We start from the raw sequence: 17,791 nt of genomic DNA on the forward strand, positions 1-17,791 counted from the left end.
CTTTAGCCCCTCACTCTCTGGTGCTGCTGAGGTTGGAGGAGAATGGGAGAAGAGAACAGAGAGGGTGGAAGTTGAAAGAGCAATTGAGACAGAGATTGGAAATTGAAGAGTAGAAGTTGAAACGGTCTGGCAGTGCACAACGAAATAATCAAATGGCCCATATCGCCTAGATGTAATCTAATGATCTAGTATTCTCTAATCATCCTAACTGAAACCTCTTGTTAAGAGAGAGTAAAGATATGTGTGTGGGTGCCCGCGCACGCATGTGGATGCGTGTGTGTGTGTATGTGGAGAGAGAGCGCGCGCTACACTCATTGGGCACCATAAATAGTATGTACAAAATGTACAATAGATTTGACATCCTGATACCATGTACACTACATATATAATGCATTGGACATAGATATACATGCATGCGTGCATGCCCAGAGAGCGTGCCTTGGTAGGAGGAACAAGACAACAATGGTAGATACACAAACGTGATAGCCCATCGACATTATCTTGCATGTAGACTAGTATGTAACTTAGTGCTTTGTTCCGAACTTGTGGACCCAAACGAGAGGCCAATATGCACCCGTGTGATACTAGCAAATGGTGGATCTTCCACTTCCACTTCCCCTTTCAGCATTCGCAAAACAGTTCCCATGGTTGGCCTCAGCACAGGATCGTCCTGAATGCACCACAGAGCAATCAGAATCATTCTCTTGGCTTCATCCTTATCATACATTTCACCCAAGCGTTCGTCAATCACATCCATCAAGTTCCCTTCTCTGTACTTTGACGCTACCAAGGTCGGGAAGTGCCATACTTCCTCTGATTCGGAGGCCATCTTCACAATCCTCCTGCCCCCTGCTAGCTCTAGTAACACCATGCCGAAGCTGTAAACATCACACTTTCGTGTTACCATGGAATGTAAAAGCAGCTCTGGAGCCATATACCCTGGCGTTCCTCTTGCTTGTGTCACCACTTGTGAGGCGTCCCTTTGGACAAGCCTAGACAATCCAAAATCTGCTAGTTTGGGCACGTAATTTGAATCCAGAAGTATGTTCTCAGGTTTGATATCCAAATGCAGTATCGGTTCTGTGCATTCTTCATGCAAATAGGCGAGGCCGAGCGCAGTGCCAAGAGCAATATTGAAACGTGTTTTCCAAGCCAACAAGTTGTTGTCATCCTTCGAAAACAACCATTTGTCTAGAGAACCGTTTGTCATGCACTCATAAACAAGTAATCGGTTGGAGTGCTCCAAGCAAAAGCCGAACAAGCGGACTATGTGGACGTGATCCACTCTCCCTATCGTGGCCACTTCCGCCAGAAATTGCTTCTTCCCATGTCTTGCAGACTCCAATCTTTTCACAGCCACTCTTCTGCCATCAGTTACAACTCCCTCGTACACGGAGCCAAATGCCCCGTTGCCCAGTCTCTTACTGAACCCACCAGTAGCATCCTTTAGCTCGCCAAATGAGAAACGATTCGGCAGCGATGTTACGATTTTTTTGAACTCCTCTTCTTCAGAATGGCGCTCATCATCGCCTGAAAATGCATGGGAAGGGGTTCTCTTCCTAGCGTAGCGGCGGTAGGCAGCTCCAGAGATGCAAAATATCAGAAGACAGGCGACTATAGCCGCCGGTGTTAGGATGTCAAGAAGAATGTGCCTGAGGTGATGAGAATTACCAAGGGACACCTTCAAATAAGCGGAGTAATTTGCATCGCTCATATTGAGGAGGCTCATCACCCTGGAAACATGAAGGCAGACTGAAGTGTTGTGCTGGTAGAAGACGGCAGCACAAGAGCAGTTGGATAGGCAAAGGTTGAGGCAGGCTGGTTGAGAAGCGGTGCTGTAATTCCAACCGATAACCAGCATTGAAATGAAGGTGGTATTCTTGATCTCCACGAAGGTGTAAGTGTTGGAGGGACGCGTATCATTACAGCTGGGCAGAGGAAAAGAAGCTTGGCAACCTTGGATAGGATCTCCAGGGACCGATTGCTGAAAGAGAGATCCGGCTTTGGCATCATCTTGGGAAGAAGGACACCTACAAGACAACTCGGCTCCGGGGGTGCAGATGCTATATGATTTGCAAGGATTTGGAACGTCACAGGGATACAGGGCCTCCCTATCGTAGTTGCTAATGGGCGAGAAAGGAAAAGAGATGACTCCGCCAGGCTGTGTGTGTCCGGCGGATACCAAACCGTTGCCATCCAAATAGTTGTAACCTCGAAGATAGCCATCATTCTCCAGGGTAATGTAATCTGCAGGCAAGACGGCCTTGCCTATATAGAAAGCTATGCGCACGACGCCGCAGGTCCACCGTAATTCGCAACCGGGCATCGACTGGTTCTCTGGAATGACGAGGTGGGCAAGACTGTTTAAGTTCGAGCATGGAGGCGAAAGCGCCGTGCGGATATCGTTCTTGCTGAAGGAGAGGTTTCCGTTATCGAAGGATCCGTTGAAAGTGACGAACCAGTAGGGGAGAAGGTCTGGCAAGCTGACAAAGGAGACAAGGCCACCGGGGTAGAGGACGGAGGAGTATTCGGAGGAATTGCTGGTAAGATTCATGCCGGGTTGCAAGCTCTGCCGCTTGACGATGGTGTCTGTAGGATGGCCGAAGCTCTGCCAGACAGTGGCGTTGGTATGATCGTAAAGGAAGAGGTTACCGGAGCCTTCTAGATGGATGGTTGAGACGCTTTCGACTTGCCAGACGATGCTGCCCAATCCATCGTTAAGGACCAACACAAAATCGAGGCTGCCTGGTGAGCTTGTCTTGGGCATGGCCTGCAGGGAAGCATTGCTGTACAAGAGCGGCGGGCTGTGATTGACTAGGGTGGTCCACACAATGTGCTCACTATCAGCATCGAACTGGAGGTAGATGGAGAGAGACAGACGTCCATCCGGGCTGTAGAAGAAACCGAATTGGAAGAATTGTGCATGGATCAAGGGATGGGAGGGGCTAGATGCTTCGTATCGCCAACCTTCAGAGAGAGTGATCCGATCTGGTTGTGCTGCTACATGCTGTAATGGCTCAATAGTAGCAATAATGCTGAAAAGAACGCAGAGGAGGAGATGAAAACTGCGAGAAAGATGTAGATGACACGAACGAGCTGAGCCCATGTTCATGATATCTGTGTCGCCAGCCCTCCAACAGATGAGTGTCTACTGCGTGATATTCTGAAGAACAAGACGATCGCGGTCCAATAAGTTTGCATGTAATACTGTCAATTGAAATAGATGGAGTTAACAGCTGAGATGGAATTAAATGCCAGAAAAAGACGTAGGGCTGCTGGAAGATACTAAACTTATGACAGAATTCTGGGTTTGTGATCGGATTTGGGCATGTCGTTTCAATAGTACCTGCGTGATCACATAAAAAAGTTATAAATAAGCTTCAATGATACTCACTACCGGTTCTTGTTGGCAATTGATAAGTTCGTCTATGATACTTCCTATCTATTCTTGAAAAAGTTACAAATAAGCTTCGATCATCTTCCTATCGGTGCTTGCTAGCAATCGATAAGCTTGCACGAAGCACGATTCTTTCTATCAATGGATACTCGTCAACTGCGTGCAAAGGCCCTCAATTTTGATCATTGAGCAGCAGCTAGCTAGATGGGATTACCGGAGATTTGGAGGTGAGCCGCAAAGCAGACTCTAGGATTTGTATCTAATCAGCTTGCAGGGTTGCCGGTGGTACAAATCTTGCACAAATCACGAAAGACAGAATCTCGGTTTTTAGCAGATTGAATGATTCGATCGTCTGGCGTTGTTATAAACTCAACCCGCACTATCACAGTCGCATGTATCATTTTCCTTGGTTTCTTTGTCACGCCGCACCGGCCCGCACGCAACAACTCGTGAACTTTTCTTTGTTGCTTTTTCACGGCAACGACTCAATAGCAGCCGTTCACGTATTGACCGCAGTAAACGCTCCAATATCTAAGCTCACCCAAACTTTCCGTCCAAGACCCGCAATATCTAGGTAACGTCTAATGAAGTCCAGTAACTTCTAATGAAGTCCAGCATTTGAAATAAGATGGACGGAATTTGTAAATGAGAGTTGATTCCAATTATCAAAAACTATTTCAACTGATTTCTTCAGTGCAGTTTCCTCAGTGAGCCACACAGGTCGCCGCTGCAGAACGTTGATCTTACTTTATTAGACCTTTCTTCGAGCTACCCTCCAAGGGGTCACTTAAGAAATATGTAAGATCTTAGATAGCCAGTGCGATTAACTAAAGGGGCAAATATACATACATAAGGGGTTTTTTAATGTAAAAAGCAAAAAATTTCATACATAAGCGATACTTTAATCATCTCAAAATTTACAAAAGAAGTGTATATATGTTATAAAAATCCATGGGTAGGGGTTTTTTTAACACCCCTTGATCACACATGCTATATGGGGTTTTTACATAGTAGCCCCCGAGGGCTACTCTATAACAAGAGTGCATGTGTGCACAAGAGCAACAGTTGGGGAGCCATAAGGCCATTGTGTTGAATGTTGACTTGTGCCTCAAAATAGATAACATCATTTTCTTCCCCTCACAATTTACTCAACGCTCACCGCGGTCCGCCAACCACCTTGGACCAAGTTAGTTGGGGAGCCATGAGGCCATTGTGTTGAATGTTGACTCGTACCTCAAAATAGATTACATCATTTTCTTCCCCTCACAATTTACTCAACGCTCACTGCGGTCCGCCAACCACCTTGGACCAAGTTGGCTAGTGATCAAACACACACGCACCCCACAATCACACATGCGTTCAACCATCAAGCTACGCACTTGCCAAAAAATACATCTAGTTAATATATGCTAACTAGGATAATGGTGCACTACTACACACAGGCCTTATTCCGATAGTGAAGCGCCGATGTTTAGTGCATGTAGGATGCTAATCGTCGGTAAGTAAAGCAGGTTTAGAAAAGTGTCACTATATAGCGACTCTAGGCAAGTGTCACTATATAGCAATGTTTATATTTAGTCGCTATATAGCGACACTTACCAGACTTATAGAAGGTCGTTATATAGCGACTCTGAGACAGTTTTCTATAGCGACATTTTACAAAGAGTGTTTTTCCCCATACCGATCTTTAAAGATAGTTTTTTTAAATGATAATTTTTTTAAAATTTTCATACATGTTTGATCCTTTGAAATAATAAAAGTACAAGAGCATGTACATCACATTAGGGGAGAATTGGGGTCTCAAAAGGGCCTCCAATTAGTGTTTCCTAATTTCAAGGGATTAGAGAGTGATTTGAGGTGTACCAATGAGAGTGCTAGAAGGTGTGGGGCAATGGTATGTTGAGGTGGAGGGTGGGCAGGCCTGCAAACAGTCCCTATTGGTTGCTCCCCTCACACTAGGGACCACCCAAAACATCCCCCCCCTCTTAACCCATGTTTGACCCTCCTACTAAGTGCACCTCCCCCACATGAGCCCAAAACTGCCTTCAATGGGATGGTAGGGCCCTTGTGGCAAATTTTTCTTCTCCCCTCCCTCTTTCTAGGACCTCTGCCCCCCACTGTTCTGGTCCAGCCTACCAAATCACTCAGATTTAAACCAAATCCCATGCATTTTCCCTCTCCCCCCTCTTTCTCTGCTCCCTTCTACTCTGGCCTGCTTGCTGCAGCTCCTCTCTCTCTCTTTGTCTCTCTCCCCTCTCCCTCTCATGTGCCTCTATTGGAGCTACTCTATCCCTCTTCTTCTCCCTCTCTTGTGCCTATGTTGTTATTGCTCTATCCCTCTCCTTCTCCCTCTCCTGTGCCTCTATTGCTGCTGCTCTCTCGGGGGATTCACAAGAGGAAACTTATGATATCACCTGAGTGTACAATAGGGGGTTTTATTTAATGAGGCGTAAGCTTATACATTAGGGGTGGGGGGCCTTTTATTTTTTCCCAATATTGAATTTAAGTTAGGGGGGCCATGCCATATTTAAGAGGGGGGGACATAGTATAGGCTACCTTGGGTAACTAGTCCAAACAAGTTTGGTTTTGTGTATGGTTTTAAATAGTCATAGGGAAAGTAATCTAAATTTGCTTATTGTGTGATCTAAATGCTTGAGAAGGAACATAGATTTAAGGAAAGGGGGGACATAATAGAATTTTGGTGGTATCTTATAAGCTTAAATGGGGGTGTTTTATCATCCTACATGGATCTTAAATAGGGGGTTTTCTTGAAGTTCATGCACGCAGGTGACGTCCCCCTTTCATGAAGAGTGAATCCCCCGAGGCTGCTCTGTCCCTCTCCTGTGCCTCTATTGCTACTGCTCTATCCCTCTCCTTCTCCCTCCTTTGTGCCTCTGTTGGAGCTGCATTGCCTTGTGTAGGAGTCCCATTCTTGCTGTTGTAACCTCTGCAAGCATGGTGAGGAGAAAGGCTACAAGACCACGCAATGTTGTGATCTCTTGTGTCTTCCACAACACCGGAAATGCATTGCATGAGTGGATCCCTTGCACCTACAGCTTAAATGACTAGATAGTGATGAAAGGATTAGCCAAAGGTCCACATAAGCTTCTCAAGAATAAGAGAGGGGACATCTTGCATGAGTGGGAGGGGTGCATCTTGAAGTTCAAGTTTGGGAAGAAAGGATGGCTCGCAAAAGTGCAACATGTTTACATGGGAAAAGATATATGGCTTCCTCCATCATTCAGTCAATCTAGGATACTATCACATTGTGAGCCTTTCTATCTATGTACCTTTTTCACCTTTAAGTGTAATGAGTCTATTTGGAAATTTTGTGTTTGGTTTCTAAGAGCTCTTATTCATGGTGGCAGATGTTTTCCCTTCGGACCTCGAGGAGTGGGAACCAGTTGAATCATTCATAGGCAAGTTCACCGTGATTCATGAGGATTGTATTTCTATTTGTTGCTACTAGAGTTAATGTAATCAAATTGTATCTCCTAATCGCTCCTAGAGTATTCAATTAGTTAGTTGTATCTCCCTCCTCTCATTTTAAAATTAACTGAAGCTTTCATCTAATTAACCCTCTGCCCCCACTGCCTCCCTCTATCCTCTCTGCCTCACTTGCCACCTTGGATCTCCCCTCACTGCTGCTTTGCTTTTTTGCACTGCACTTCCTCCGCTCAGCTCCTATTCTTTAGGTGCTGCCCTTCGCTCCCTTCGCTCAGCTCCCAGTGTTTGTGCCTGTCCCTGTCTCTCAGCTCTTACCCCTCTCAGCCCTCCTGCTCAACCCCCTCTTCCCCCTTTCCCTCCCCCTGTCCCTTGACTCAACACCCCATTCTTCCTCTTTCCCCTTCTCGTCTTGTCTCCTTCCTCTACAGTAGATATATTCACTCAAGGTAGCCAAAAATTTCTTGAATCTGGAAAGTTCTACATTCCCAAGACCTTCTCAAATCTGGCGTTTAATGTGGCAAAATGCTTAGGTTAACTTGCTTTAATCGTTCCCCCTTTACAAAGCTTAGTCTAATCCACGATGCCCTCCCTTTGATTAATTCTTGCTAATCCTCATTTTTTACTAATTGGGAGACCCTATTATCTTTTGGGTTTAGGTGGATTTAATTTTAAGATATCTCAACAACGGAAGCGGAATGGAAGAAAGTGAGAGAGAGGGAGAGCTAGAAGAGAGAGCCACACAAGTTTTGGTGGGTGCAAAACACCCTAATCTGAACTATGTCATCCATATATATATGTGTTTGAGTATTGTATATAGCCGGGGTTAAGGTACAGTGGCCTTTAATCCCCACAACCTCCCACTTAAAGGCCAATGGACATACTATCCAATGCCCATCAATACATGACAATACTCAAATCCCAGACTATGGGGACTCTTCTTGAGCATATCTGCAGGGTTATTGGTTGAATGAACCTCAAGTACCTCCCTGATAAAATGGTACCTGACCTCAATGTGTTCGTTCTTTGCATGAAAGATCGGATTTTGTGCTAGCTGAAAAGCAATCGTGGAATCACTATCCATGACGGTACACTTGTATGAATCCCCAAATCTCCCACTAGCCAATCTAGCCATATAGCCTCCTTGCAACCCTCTATGGCTGCAACATACTCGGTCTCTGAGGTAGACAAAGCAATGCACTTCTATGCACGAGACATCCATGACACCGCATCATTTGCAAAGGTGAACACATTACCAGAGGTGGATCTCCTGCTATCCACATGCCTTGCATAGACTGAATCTATGTATCCAAGTACATGCATCTCTCCTTTGCCAAAGCAGATACACATCTCCTTGGTAACCTTCATATACCTCATGATACACTTAACTGCCTCCCAATGCCTCTTTCCTGGATTAACCATATACCGACTAAGAACTCCCATTGCAAATGCAATGTTCGGTATAGTAGCTATTATAGCATACATAAGACTCCCAACTGCTAATGCATAAGGAACCTTGGCCATCATAGGCCTCTCCTCATCTGATTTGGGACTATCTGCCTGACTCAGTTTCACATATGGAGTAAATGTATTACGTACATCCTTCCTCTCTTCCATATTGAAACGCTTCAATACCTTTGTAACATACTCCTTATGTGAAAGCCAAAGGAGTTTCCTACTCTGGTCATGCTTCATGCGCATACTAAGTATATGACATGCAGGTCCCAAATACTTCATGTCAAAGGACTCATGCAACTTAGCCTTCAATGCATCCAGCTCATAAGTGTTCTTACTAGCCAATAGCAAATCATCCACATAGCATGCCTTAGCCCTTTTAGTGTAGAAGCAGTGATCAATCTCACTTCTTCTGAAACCCTAGGATCGAAAGCATCAAATTTCTGATACCATTCTCTAGACACTTGCTTAAGGCCATAGAGACTCATTTTCAACTTGCAAACCAAATGTTCTTTGCCCTTTTCTTGAAAGCCTTCCGGCTGTACCATGTAAATTTCCTCGTGCAAATCCCCATGCAAGAAAGTTGTCTTGACATCCATCTGCATAAGCTCCATATCCTCTATTGCCACAAGTCCAATTACACATCTAAGTGTGGTCATCTTCACAACTGGAAGAAGATCTCATCAAATTCCACACCCTTCTCTTTCTTGAATATTTTAGCAACCAAACGGGCCTTGTACTTAGGCACATTATTACCTGTTGCCTTCATCTTGTAGACCCATTTATGTGGCAATGCTTTCTTTCCATGTGGCAAAGAAGTTAAAAGTCCTAAGTCTTATTCTTCATGAGTGAACTCATCTCTGATTGCATAGTATTAGAGCTATATATAGTTTGCTCCAACTCGAACTAGGTCTCACCTATATATGTGTAACTTGTGATCAATATGAATCAGTCTTTGGGAGTCTATTTGGTGTGTCTATCATGTTTCTTCTTCTCTCTCAACATGGTATCAGAGCGTTCTGTTGCTGTTTCTACCACATAATTTGAGTATGTAGCGGCCTCTCTAGCAGCTCGAGAATTGGTTTGGCTGCACCAATTGCTTACAGATATTGGACATCCTCCCTCATCCAGTACTCCTCTCGACAATATGGGGCAGGATGCATCAACTCAGCAAAATTCAATGTTACCTTCATATTTTAGTCTGGCTAAAGACTATGTTCAGCATAACAAATCCAAGCATATTGTTGTTCATTATCATTATGTTAGACATGAAGTGAAGAAAGGGATGATTACATTGTCCCACTTCTCAGATGATTGCGGACATTCTCACTAAAGGACTTAGTGAGGCACGCTTCACAGTGCTACAATTGGAACTTGGAGTTCTTGCAGCCTCTCTCTTTGAAGATTAACACATTAGGAAAAAAGGGAGCTCATTTTGGGGCCTTTTACGGTTTGGAAAAATAACTCTCAACCAATCAATAGAAGGCCAACGTAACGTTGAAAATTCACGAAAATAAGAGAAAATAGAAAAAAGAAACAATACTTTATGTAAGTACAAGCGTGCTACATTAATGAGGAGATTGGTTTTTTATTCTTAGAAGATCTTTGGACAAGAAGATAGAATCTAAACTGACATTTTATCTGACAAGATCCTTCCCGCTTCCACCTTTCTTTGAATTTTCAAATGTTGTGCCGCCTTTCGTGCGAAAGGTCTACCATTGCCTCATTGTGCAACAGCCTTTCTTTTCCAAAACTGCTCCCTTGATCCTGTTTGGCGTAGAGTAAGATGTTTCTCGTCAACTGTCTGTTTGCCCACTTTCTCTTTCTTGAAACTTCAAATTGTTATCTTAGTTACATTACTTTGCTATTGTTACAGATTTAGAAAATCTCCATGGTGAACCAAAACCACGGCCGTTCTTGTGGAAGACGCTCTGTGGATGATAATGCTACGAAGGCAGAATTATACCAAACATCCTTACCCCGTCGACCTGCTTCTTCTATTTCGTCGGTAGAGAAATCAAGTACAGTCAAAACAGAAGGAACTTGGGAAAGGTTTAGTGTTTCGAAAGGAGCATGGGTGCTCATGCAACCTAGCAAAAGAAAAAGACCCCAGACAAAAAACATTTTCTTGGCATCGTGGAAGGGAAGAGTACGAGATTTTAAAATCACCAAAGGGAAGATATCCGTGAAAGAAGTTTTGATTCAGCATGTGTACATGCATAAAGAACTTGTCTTGCGAGACTATCCAAAAAATCTTCCGCAACACAGGCCTAATTGTATATTTTTCTATTGTGGTTTTTTTCTTCATGAGGTGTATGGATTTTTAAGATGAAGCTTTCTCTCTTAACTTATTGACATTCTTGTGTTGTTTTATTTCAGATTTATATCCTTCATCGTATGAGACATGGCAAAACATCGATTATATTCTGGGATTTATAGATGTTCTGCATGGATCGATAGGAGAATAACAATACCAAGGTCGATGTGCAACAGAGCTAGCTCAATCGGGTATATTTTTTACTGATCATTTTTATCAGTTGCTGGACAAAGCTAACACACATGGTGTATTAATAAAACAAGACCTTCCGGCATGGAATTTGGTGGATTGGCCTCACCCACATTCTAGTGTTACAGAGGCATATAGGGCGAAGCTTTTTACAGAAGTACAGAAAGCTCTGAGGCCCAATATTGCCACTAGGATAGTAAAAATTTCTTTGTGCATGCCTCTCACAGTTTTTGTAGACTTGTTTACTACCTTTCCAGTAAAGGTTTCAAAAACAATGTTCACAATTAAAGCAACAAATTCGGCATGCATGCCACAATTTTTGGATAAAGGTTGGGATAAGAAGACATGTAGTTCAGTGTTTTGTGAGGTGGTCCAACCTTCTATGCAACTGAAGTACATGGTTGCATCACAAAATTTTATTTTCTCTTTTTATTACAAGCGCAGTCGAATGCTAGTCACAAAGCTTGTCCCAATGGATCAAGATGAAGAGTCTTTTAGTGCACAAAATAAACTTATTGATATTGATGTTGTTGAGAATGGTGATGTGGTAGCCAATATCTCGTTAAGAGAATGTTGCTCCCTAGCTCAATTGTGCAGTGACATTCTGTTTGAGACTGAAGGTTCTATCTCAAACGACTTTTTATTTATCTACAAGAACAGAAAGGTACACCATCTGATTTATCCTAGTCTCATTAAGCATTGCTATTAGTTTAATTTACCACTCTAATTCATATTGCTTTTTTGCAGTTACTCAGAAGAAGAGAGAGCTCAGTTAAATGCAAAGACATAGAAAATTTTAAAATTGAGATAACACAGACTCCATAAAGAAAGGTTTTGTATTCAATCAAGTAAGATTTTGTACAGAATTGTCTAGCTGAATCTGTAGAACATATTTCTAACATCCATTTTCTATTTATGTACAGTTTCATCCAGAGGCTGCTCTACATTTTCTGGAGGATCTTCTCTCTGCTACTCCATCCTGTCTGTGCTCCATCCTGTCTCCTGCACTGCCCCAGAAGCCTCTCTTTGCTGCTTCTCCACCTTCTCCTCAACATCAGCAGCAGGTCTTTGCTCCTGTGTCTGCTCCTCCTCAGCACTCTGTGATTGCTCCTGTGGCTTTTGGTCCTCAGCATTAGGTGCTTCATCTGTGGGATCAAGGTGTATGACACCTTCTTGTACTTTAGAGCTTTCACCCAGCTCCACAGTAGCTGGTACAATAGGTTTGGGGGAGGCATAGCTCAAAAACCTCCAAATTGTATGAGCTCTAAAATTATGTACATAGTTGGGGCTGAAGCTATCCTCTTTCATCTGCAATGGCAGAGGATAATTTAGAACACTTTGTATCATTATGAATTATCTTCAAGCTAAATGAAAAGTATTTTTCCTTACCAGATCTGGCTGTTCCTTTTCAAAGTAGCTTGAAAGTATATATTTTGCATTGATCAGCACCCTCCATCCACAGCTACTTGAATCATTTTGTTGTGGTGTCTGTACAGTTAGAAAAAAATGTTAGAAACTGTGAGCATCAACACAGAACAAAATTATTCAATAAGTTCAAAGACATAGCATTTAATAGACTTTTTACCTCTAGACTTATTGGCTCTATTGAATCCAACAGAGAGACATTTGGAGGACAATGATCCAATGCATCTAATAGCCTTCTAATACAACTGCAATATGTATAATTTAGTTAGTATGGTATCAAAATAATGAAGTTTTAAGTTCAAAAAGCACACACAGCACTTACAATTTCAGCTCTCTGTGTGTGTTTTTTAGAGAGTTGAATAGAAAGCATTGCTTCTGCTGGATGTCAATAGACACAAAACTCCAGTGGTCACTGCATAAGGAAAAAAGCATAAGAAAATGAAAGGCTACAAGAGTTCCCAATATTAAAGAAGAATCTTAAAAGAAGTAGTCACCCACATACCTGCTATGGTATGGAAGTAGCAAAATGTCAATTACTTCAAAATTGCAGTGTTTGAACCAGCTGGAAATACTCATGGGAGTCTCCTTTGCATCTCTTAATCTAGAAGAAATGGCTGGATCAACAATATGGACTGTATGTTGTACAGAGGGGTGAAGCCAGCTTCTCATCATGCTGCATAGGATCAGAACATAATTAGGGTAGGTTATAAAGGAGTTACAAGGAGGATTGATTTGCAAAAAATGTAAAATTTAAAGACACTTACTAGAGCATTGCAAGAATGATAGTATCTGAGCAATACTCATTCTTGTTAGCCAATGCTGCTAAGCATTGTTTTGTCAAATCAAAATCATTGACTGAAACTTCATCCTCAATATGTACAACTACATCAGGGCCCAGCTCCTTCAACCTTCTATGTATGTGTAGCTCCTTCTTTCCAGTCTCCACATCTATAACAGATTTTGTTTCTTTTATTTGCTGCTTCAGTGAGTCCTCATAAGCAGCCTTCCCTCTGGTGTTCTTTGAGTGTGTTACCTCAACAACCTTTACCTCATTAACCTTCACCTTCCTTGTAGGTGGAATTAGCAATATATCTCTCATTTTGATGTCCTGCCATTCCACAGGATGAACCAGCTTGTCATACCTCCATCTCACTCTGGACAAAGTGTTGAAATCTTTGGCCATCAAAGTCACCCTATGAGCATGGGCTGCTACAAGCATTGCATCCTCAAAATATTTCTCCAGGTAATCCTCTGCCATTTCCTGCAAGGAAAGAATGGCAGTTCTATTCCACCTGAACCCAAGGTTCCAACTGTCACAAATTTCTCTCACCAGTCTTTGAAAGGGTGCTTTGGGTATTGCAAAGCCTATGGCTTTCTGTTGCCTCCTTATCTCCCTTAGCACACCTGCACCCTTATTCAATCTTTTGGCCTTTTGCTTGAGCAAGCTCATTGGCTTACCCTTCCTGCCATGTGAAGCTCTTCCCTTTGGACTTCTTGGTACCTGCCCCAGCTGCTGTTGCTGCAAGACCTGGTCCTTTGCCAACTTGCCTTGCAGTTGACTTGGTTCTTGCCATCACTCTGAAAAACTGCATACAAAGGATTGGAAAGAGATCACAGACATGAAGAACATGTTCTAACAAAGAAAAGGCAATCACAGGGGTGGAAGAAGCCAAATAGAGAAATTTGCAATAAAATGCGATATGAGCAGTTTGGAATTTCAAATAGGTCCACATCGCATTTTGCTGCAAATTTTTTAAATGAAATGCTGGTGCACTACTACAGTGATTTCTATGTTTCTCCAACCAAATACAGTATGAATGGAGGTTATGCAAGAAGATCACATGCAAATATCACACTTGAAGATCTGCATTCCTACAGTGATTTCTCTGTCTTGGTTTGAGCCTATGCATTTCCATACAGGATGTATTTTTTCTATTTTAGGCAAGAAGATTGCAGAGACTAAGGGGAGTCACAAAACCAGAACATGTTCTAACAAAGAAAAGGCAATCACAGGGGTGGAAGAAGCCAAATAGAGAAATTTGCAATAAAATGCGATATGAGCAGTTTGGAATTTCAGACAGGTCCACATCGCATTTTGCTGCAAATTTTTGAAATGACATGCTGGTGCACTCCTACAGTGATTTCTTTGTCTCTCCAGCCAAATACAGTATGAATGGAGTTTATACAAGAAGATTACAGCTATGGAAGTCACAAAACCAGAACATGTTCTAACAAAGAAAAGGCAATCACAGGGGTGGAAGAAGCCAAATAGAGAAATTTGCAATAAAATGCGATATGAGCAGTTTGGAATTTCAAACAGGTCCACATCGCATTTTGCTGCAAATTTTTTAAATGACATGCTGGTGCACTCCTACAGTGATTTCTATGTTTCTCCAACCAAATACAGTTGAATGGAGGTTATGCAAGAAGATCACATGCAAATATCACACTTGAAGATCTGCATTCCTACAGTGATTTCTCTATCTTGGTTTGAGTCTATGCATTTCCATACAGGATGTATTTTTTCTATTTTAGGCAAGAAGATTGCAGAGACTAAGGGGAGAACCCATTGTTACTGACCTGGAATCTATCTGTGGATGTGCTGTGCTACTGAGGAGTAATCTGTGCTGAGGATGAACCTGTGCTGCTGGACAAGATGCTGATGCTGCAGAGTATGGAGGTAGGGAGGCAAGAGAGCAGAGAGTGGAGGGCAAGAGGTCTAAAACAGGATACCACAAATAAGTGCAAATAGAATTAAAGAATCACTAAATCCCACACGTGTGGAATCTAGTCGTTTTTCACACATGTGGATGGGACCCAGATCTCTTCGAGTTTGAAATTTGGCACGTGTGAAAGTACACTTTATTCCTTGGAACTTGTGCCATTCATGATTTCATCATCAATACCACAACCACTTCTCCCTCCCCTGGATTCCAATCTTTCATCCCTGCCACGACCCTTGCATCTTCCATTTCCTTCTCTCTGATCCTTTCCTACCCAGCACACTCCATCCAGACTGCAACCTGCCTGAAGACAGTACTGCCAGATCTCCAGGTTACCTAGAGTGCAAAGTTCAAGCTAGAGAAAGAGCAGGAGATTTACCAGTGCAACTCAATCAGCATGGAAAAGGAAAAAAAAGGTCAGAATTCTAGTTTGGTTTCAATGTTTTTCAACATTTATTTCTTCCATCCATTGGATTTTTTATTTCCCAATGTCTTCACTCAGCTCCATCCTTCTTCTTACATTTTCAATTAATACTGTTCAAGAATGTGGTAAATCACCCAGAAATTAGATTGTAGGTTGATATGAATAGAAACAAGAAATTTGCAACAAAATGCGAGGAGAGTGGTTTATAATTCTCTAAACAGCCCATATCGCATTTTGCTGCAAATTCCTGTTGTGGACTCCTTGCTCATGAAAAGATTCACTCATTCCATTATTTCTCTTGCATATGAGATCATAGTGTCCAGGAATCACTGAGATGAACCAAGTGCTTGATTTGACATGCACATGAACAGAACTTGAGAATTTGCAACAAAATGCGAGGAGAGTGGTTTATAGTTCTCTAAACAGCCCATATCGCATTTTGCTGGAAATTCCTGTTGTTGACACATTCCTCATGAATAGTTTCACTCATTCCATTATTTCTCTTGCATATGAGATCATAGTGTCCAGGAATCTCTGAGATGAACCAAGTGCTTGATTTGACATGCACATGAACAGAATTTGAGAATTTCCAACAAAATGCGAGGAGAGTGGTTTACAATTCTCTAAATAGCCCATATCGCATTTTGCTGCAAATTCCTGTGTATTATTTGTTTCTCACTTCTACCTCATTAATTTGCTATCTTTAGCCCTATGGAAATCTTCCTTGATGATGAGAAATGTTTTTGTTTTGGAACAGCTGGCTCCCAGGCCCCACCTTTCAAGAGGAAGCTGGACTTTTCTGCTGCTATTATTAGACCACAGCAATCACCAGGTGAGTCATGAGATGTCATGAAGGAATTATCTGGTGATATACAATGCATTCACTGATTGCATATGTCAGCATATAGAATTCATAGTATATAAGTTTTTGAACAGGCAAAAAGAAGAGGCTGGAGCAGAGTGCTGATTCTTCCATCAAAAAACAAATGGAACCAGAAGAGGACAGTTCTCCAAATTTGCTCCTATTTGAGGTTCTTCACAAATGCAAGGCTCAGAGTAACTTCCATATATACCACAGTATTTTCAACATGGAGTTCACAATGAGCTCTGTACTGGAGCAGCACAAAGATTTTCTTTTAGACTATTGGGATGCCTTCAAAGAACTGACAGAGGCAGGAAGAATTATGGGAGGAGAAAAGGTTTTTGTGCACCTAAATCATATTGTCTCCAATGACAGGCTGAGGTACCATGTGAACAGAAGATTTGACAGCCTGCCTGATCACTATAAATTCAACTGTACTTTGCACACCAGAAAGTGCAGAGTGTTGGAGGAGAGCATGGCATTTCTTATGTACATTGTCTTCAGTCAGGAGTCTTTGGATGAACAAGGGCAGGAAATAGAAGAAGAAGACACATCTGAAGCTTCTGAAAAGGAGGATGTTTCTTTGGTCACAGAAAGGGCAGAGCAAGAAGAAGATATCAACCTTCAGGATGAGGGGCTGCAAGTGGCTGCTCTTGACCTTGTTCAACTGAGGACAAAAACTCTGAGGGGAGCAGAGCCAGTTGAAGATTTTGATGTTCAGAGCAGCAACTATGCAGTGCCCATGCTTCCAGGTGTGTTGATTGGTGGAAAGGATTATGTTTTCCTCCATGATATAGAGTGTATCTTTAATTTGAGGGAGGACTATGCCATTTCCCTTATTGCCCAGGCTTCAAGGCTTGACAAGGAGGTTGGCATAGAGGATGACCATTTCACTACTGGCTTTGGAAACAATGTTTGATCCTGTAAAGGCCCTTTCATTTTGTTTCAAAGAGGCTAAAAAGTTCCAAGAGCCTGATGAAGCTGCCTTCCAGCTCACACAGGAAGCTATGAATCTCTCAGCACTATACACAGAAAAGCCTAGAGAAGAGGCTGGACAAGAAGGGAGAGGGATAAATCTTTGGAAAGATGAACTGCTTGTTGCTGATGAAAATGAGAAGGTACTTCAAATCATATACTTTGACTTCTGCTTAACTTTGGTTTTGTAGGTTGTGTATTGTCTCACTCCAATCCTTTGATATGTTGCAGCTACAAATTGAGGATGACACATTCCTCCAGAGATCAAGTGGAAGAGGCAGGTTGGGTTTCGCAAAATGTCAAGCCTAGCTCATTATATTCATGATCTAGGCAGTGCCAAGATCTTGATTTACCATAGGCAGTTGAGCAACAATGGAGAAGCCATTGTTTACTTCCTCAAATGTTTGTCCAGGGCTTTAGGTGGACATGCTCTTTCATGGCAAAAGGAAAAGATCATTTTGATAGAGAGGTTGTTTGCCATAGATATATTTGGAGATTATGTGAATAAGCAGGCCTCTAGGGCTGCTTACTTTTTGTCTTACACTTCTTATGCATTAGCATGTGGTGTTAAGGACCCCAA

The 17,791-nt window shown here is 42.4% G+C and overlaps 1 protein-coding gene across 1 annotated transcript; it reads right to left on the reverse strand.

Annotated features, from left to right (window-relative positions):
* Positions 1 to 450: 450 nt before the first annotated feature.
* LOC147885867 (G-type lectin S-receptor-like serine/threonine-protein kinase SD2-5) lies at positions 451 to 3,141 on the reverse strand. Its single transcript, XM_087396713.1, has one exon. The coding sequence runs from the start codon at positions 3,110 to 3,112 to the stop codon at positions 497 to 499; it is 2,616 nt and encodes an 871-aa protein (XP_087252839.1). The 5' UTR covers positions 3,113 to 3,141; the 3' UTR covers positions 451 to 496.
* Between the last annotated feature and the right edge of the window lie 14,650 nt (positions 3,142 to 17,791).

This window comes from Dipteris shenzhenensis, chromosome 25, assembly GCF_047967505.1.
Source record: "Dipteris shenzhenensis isolate YYH24624 ecotype China chromosome 25, Dip_SZ_1.0, whole genome shotgun sequence".
In the NCBI taxonomy this organism is placed as follows: domain Eukaryota; kingdom Viridiplantae; phylum Streptophyta; class Polypodiopsida; order Gleicheniales; family Dipteridaceae; genus Dipteris; species Dipteris shenzhenensis.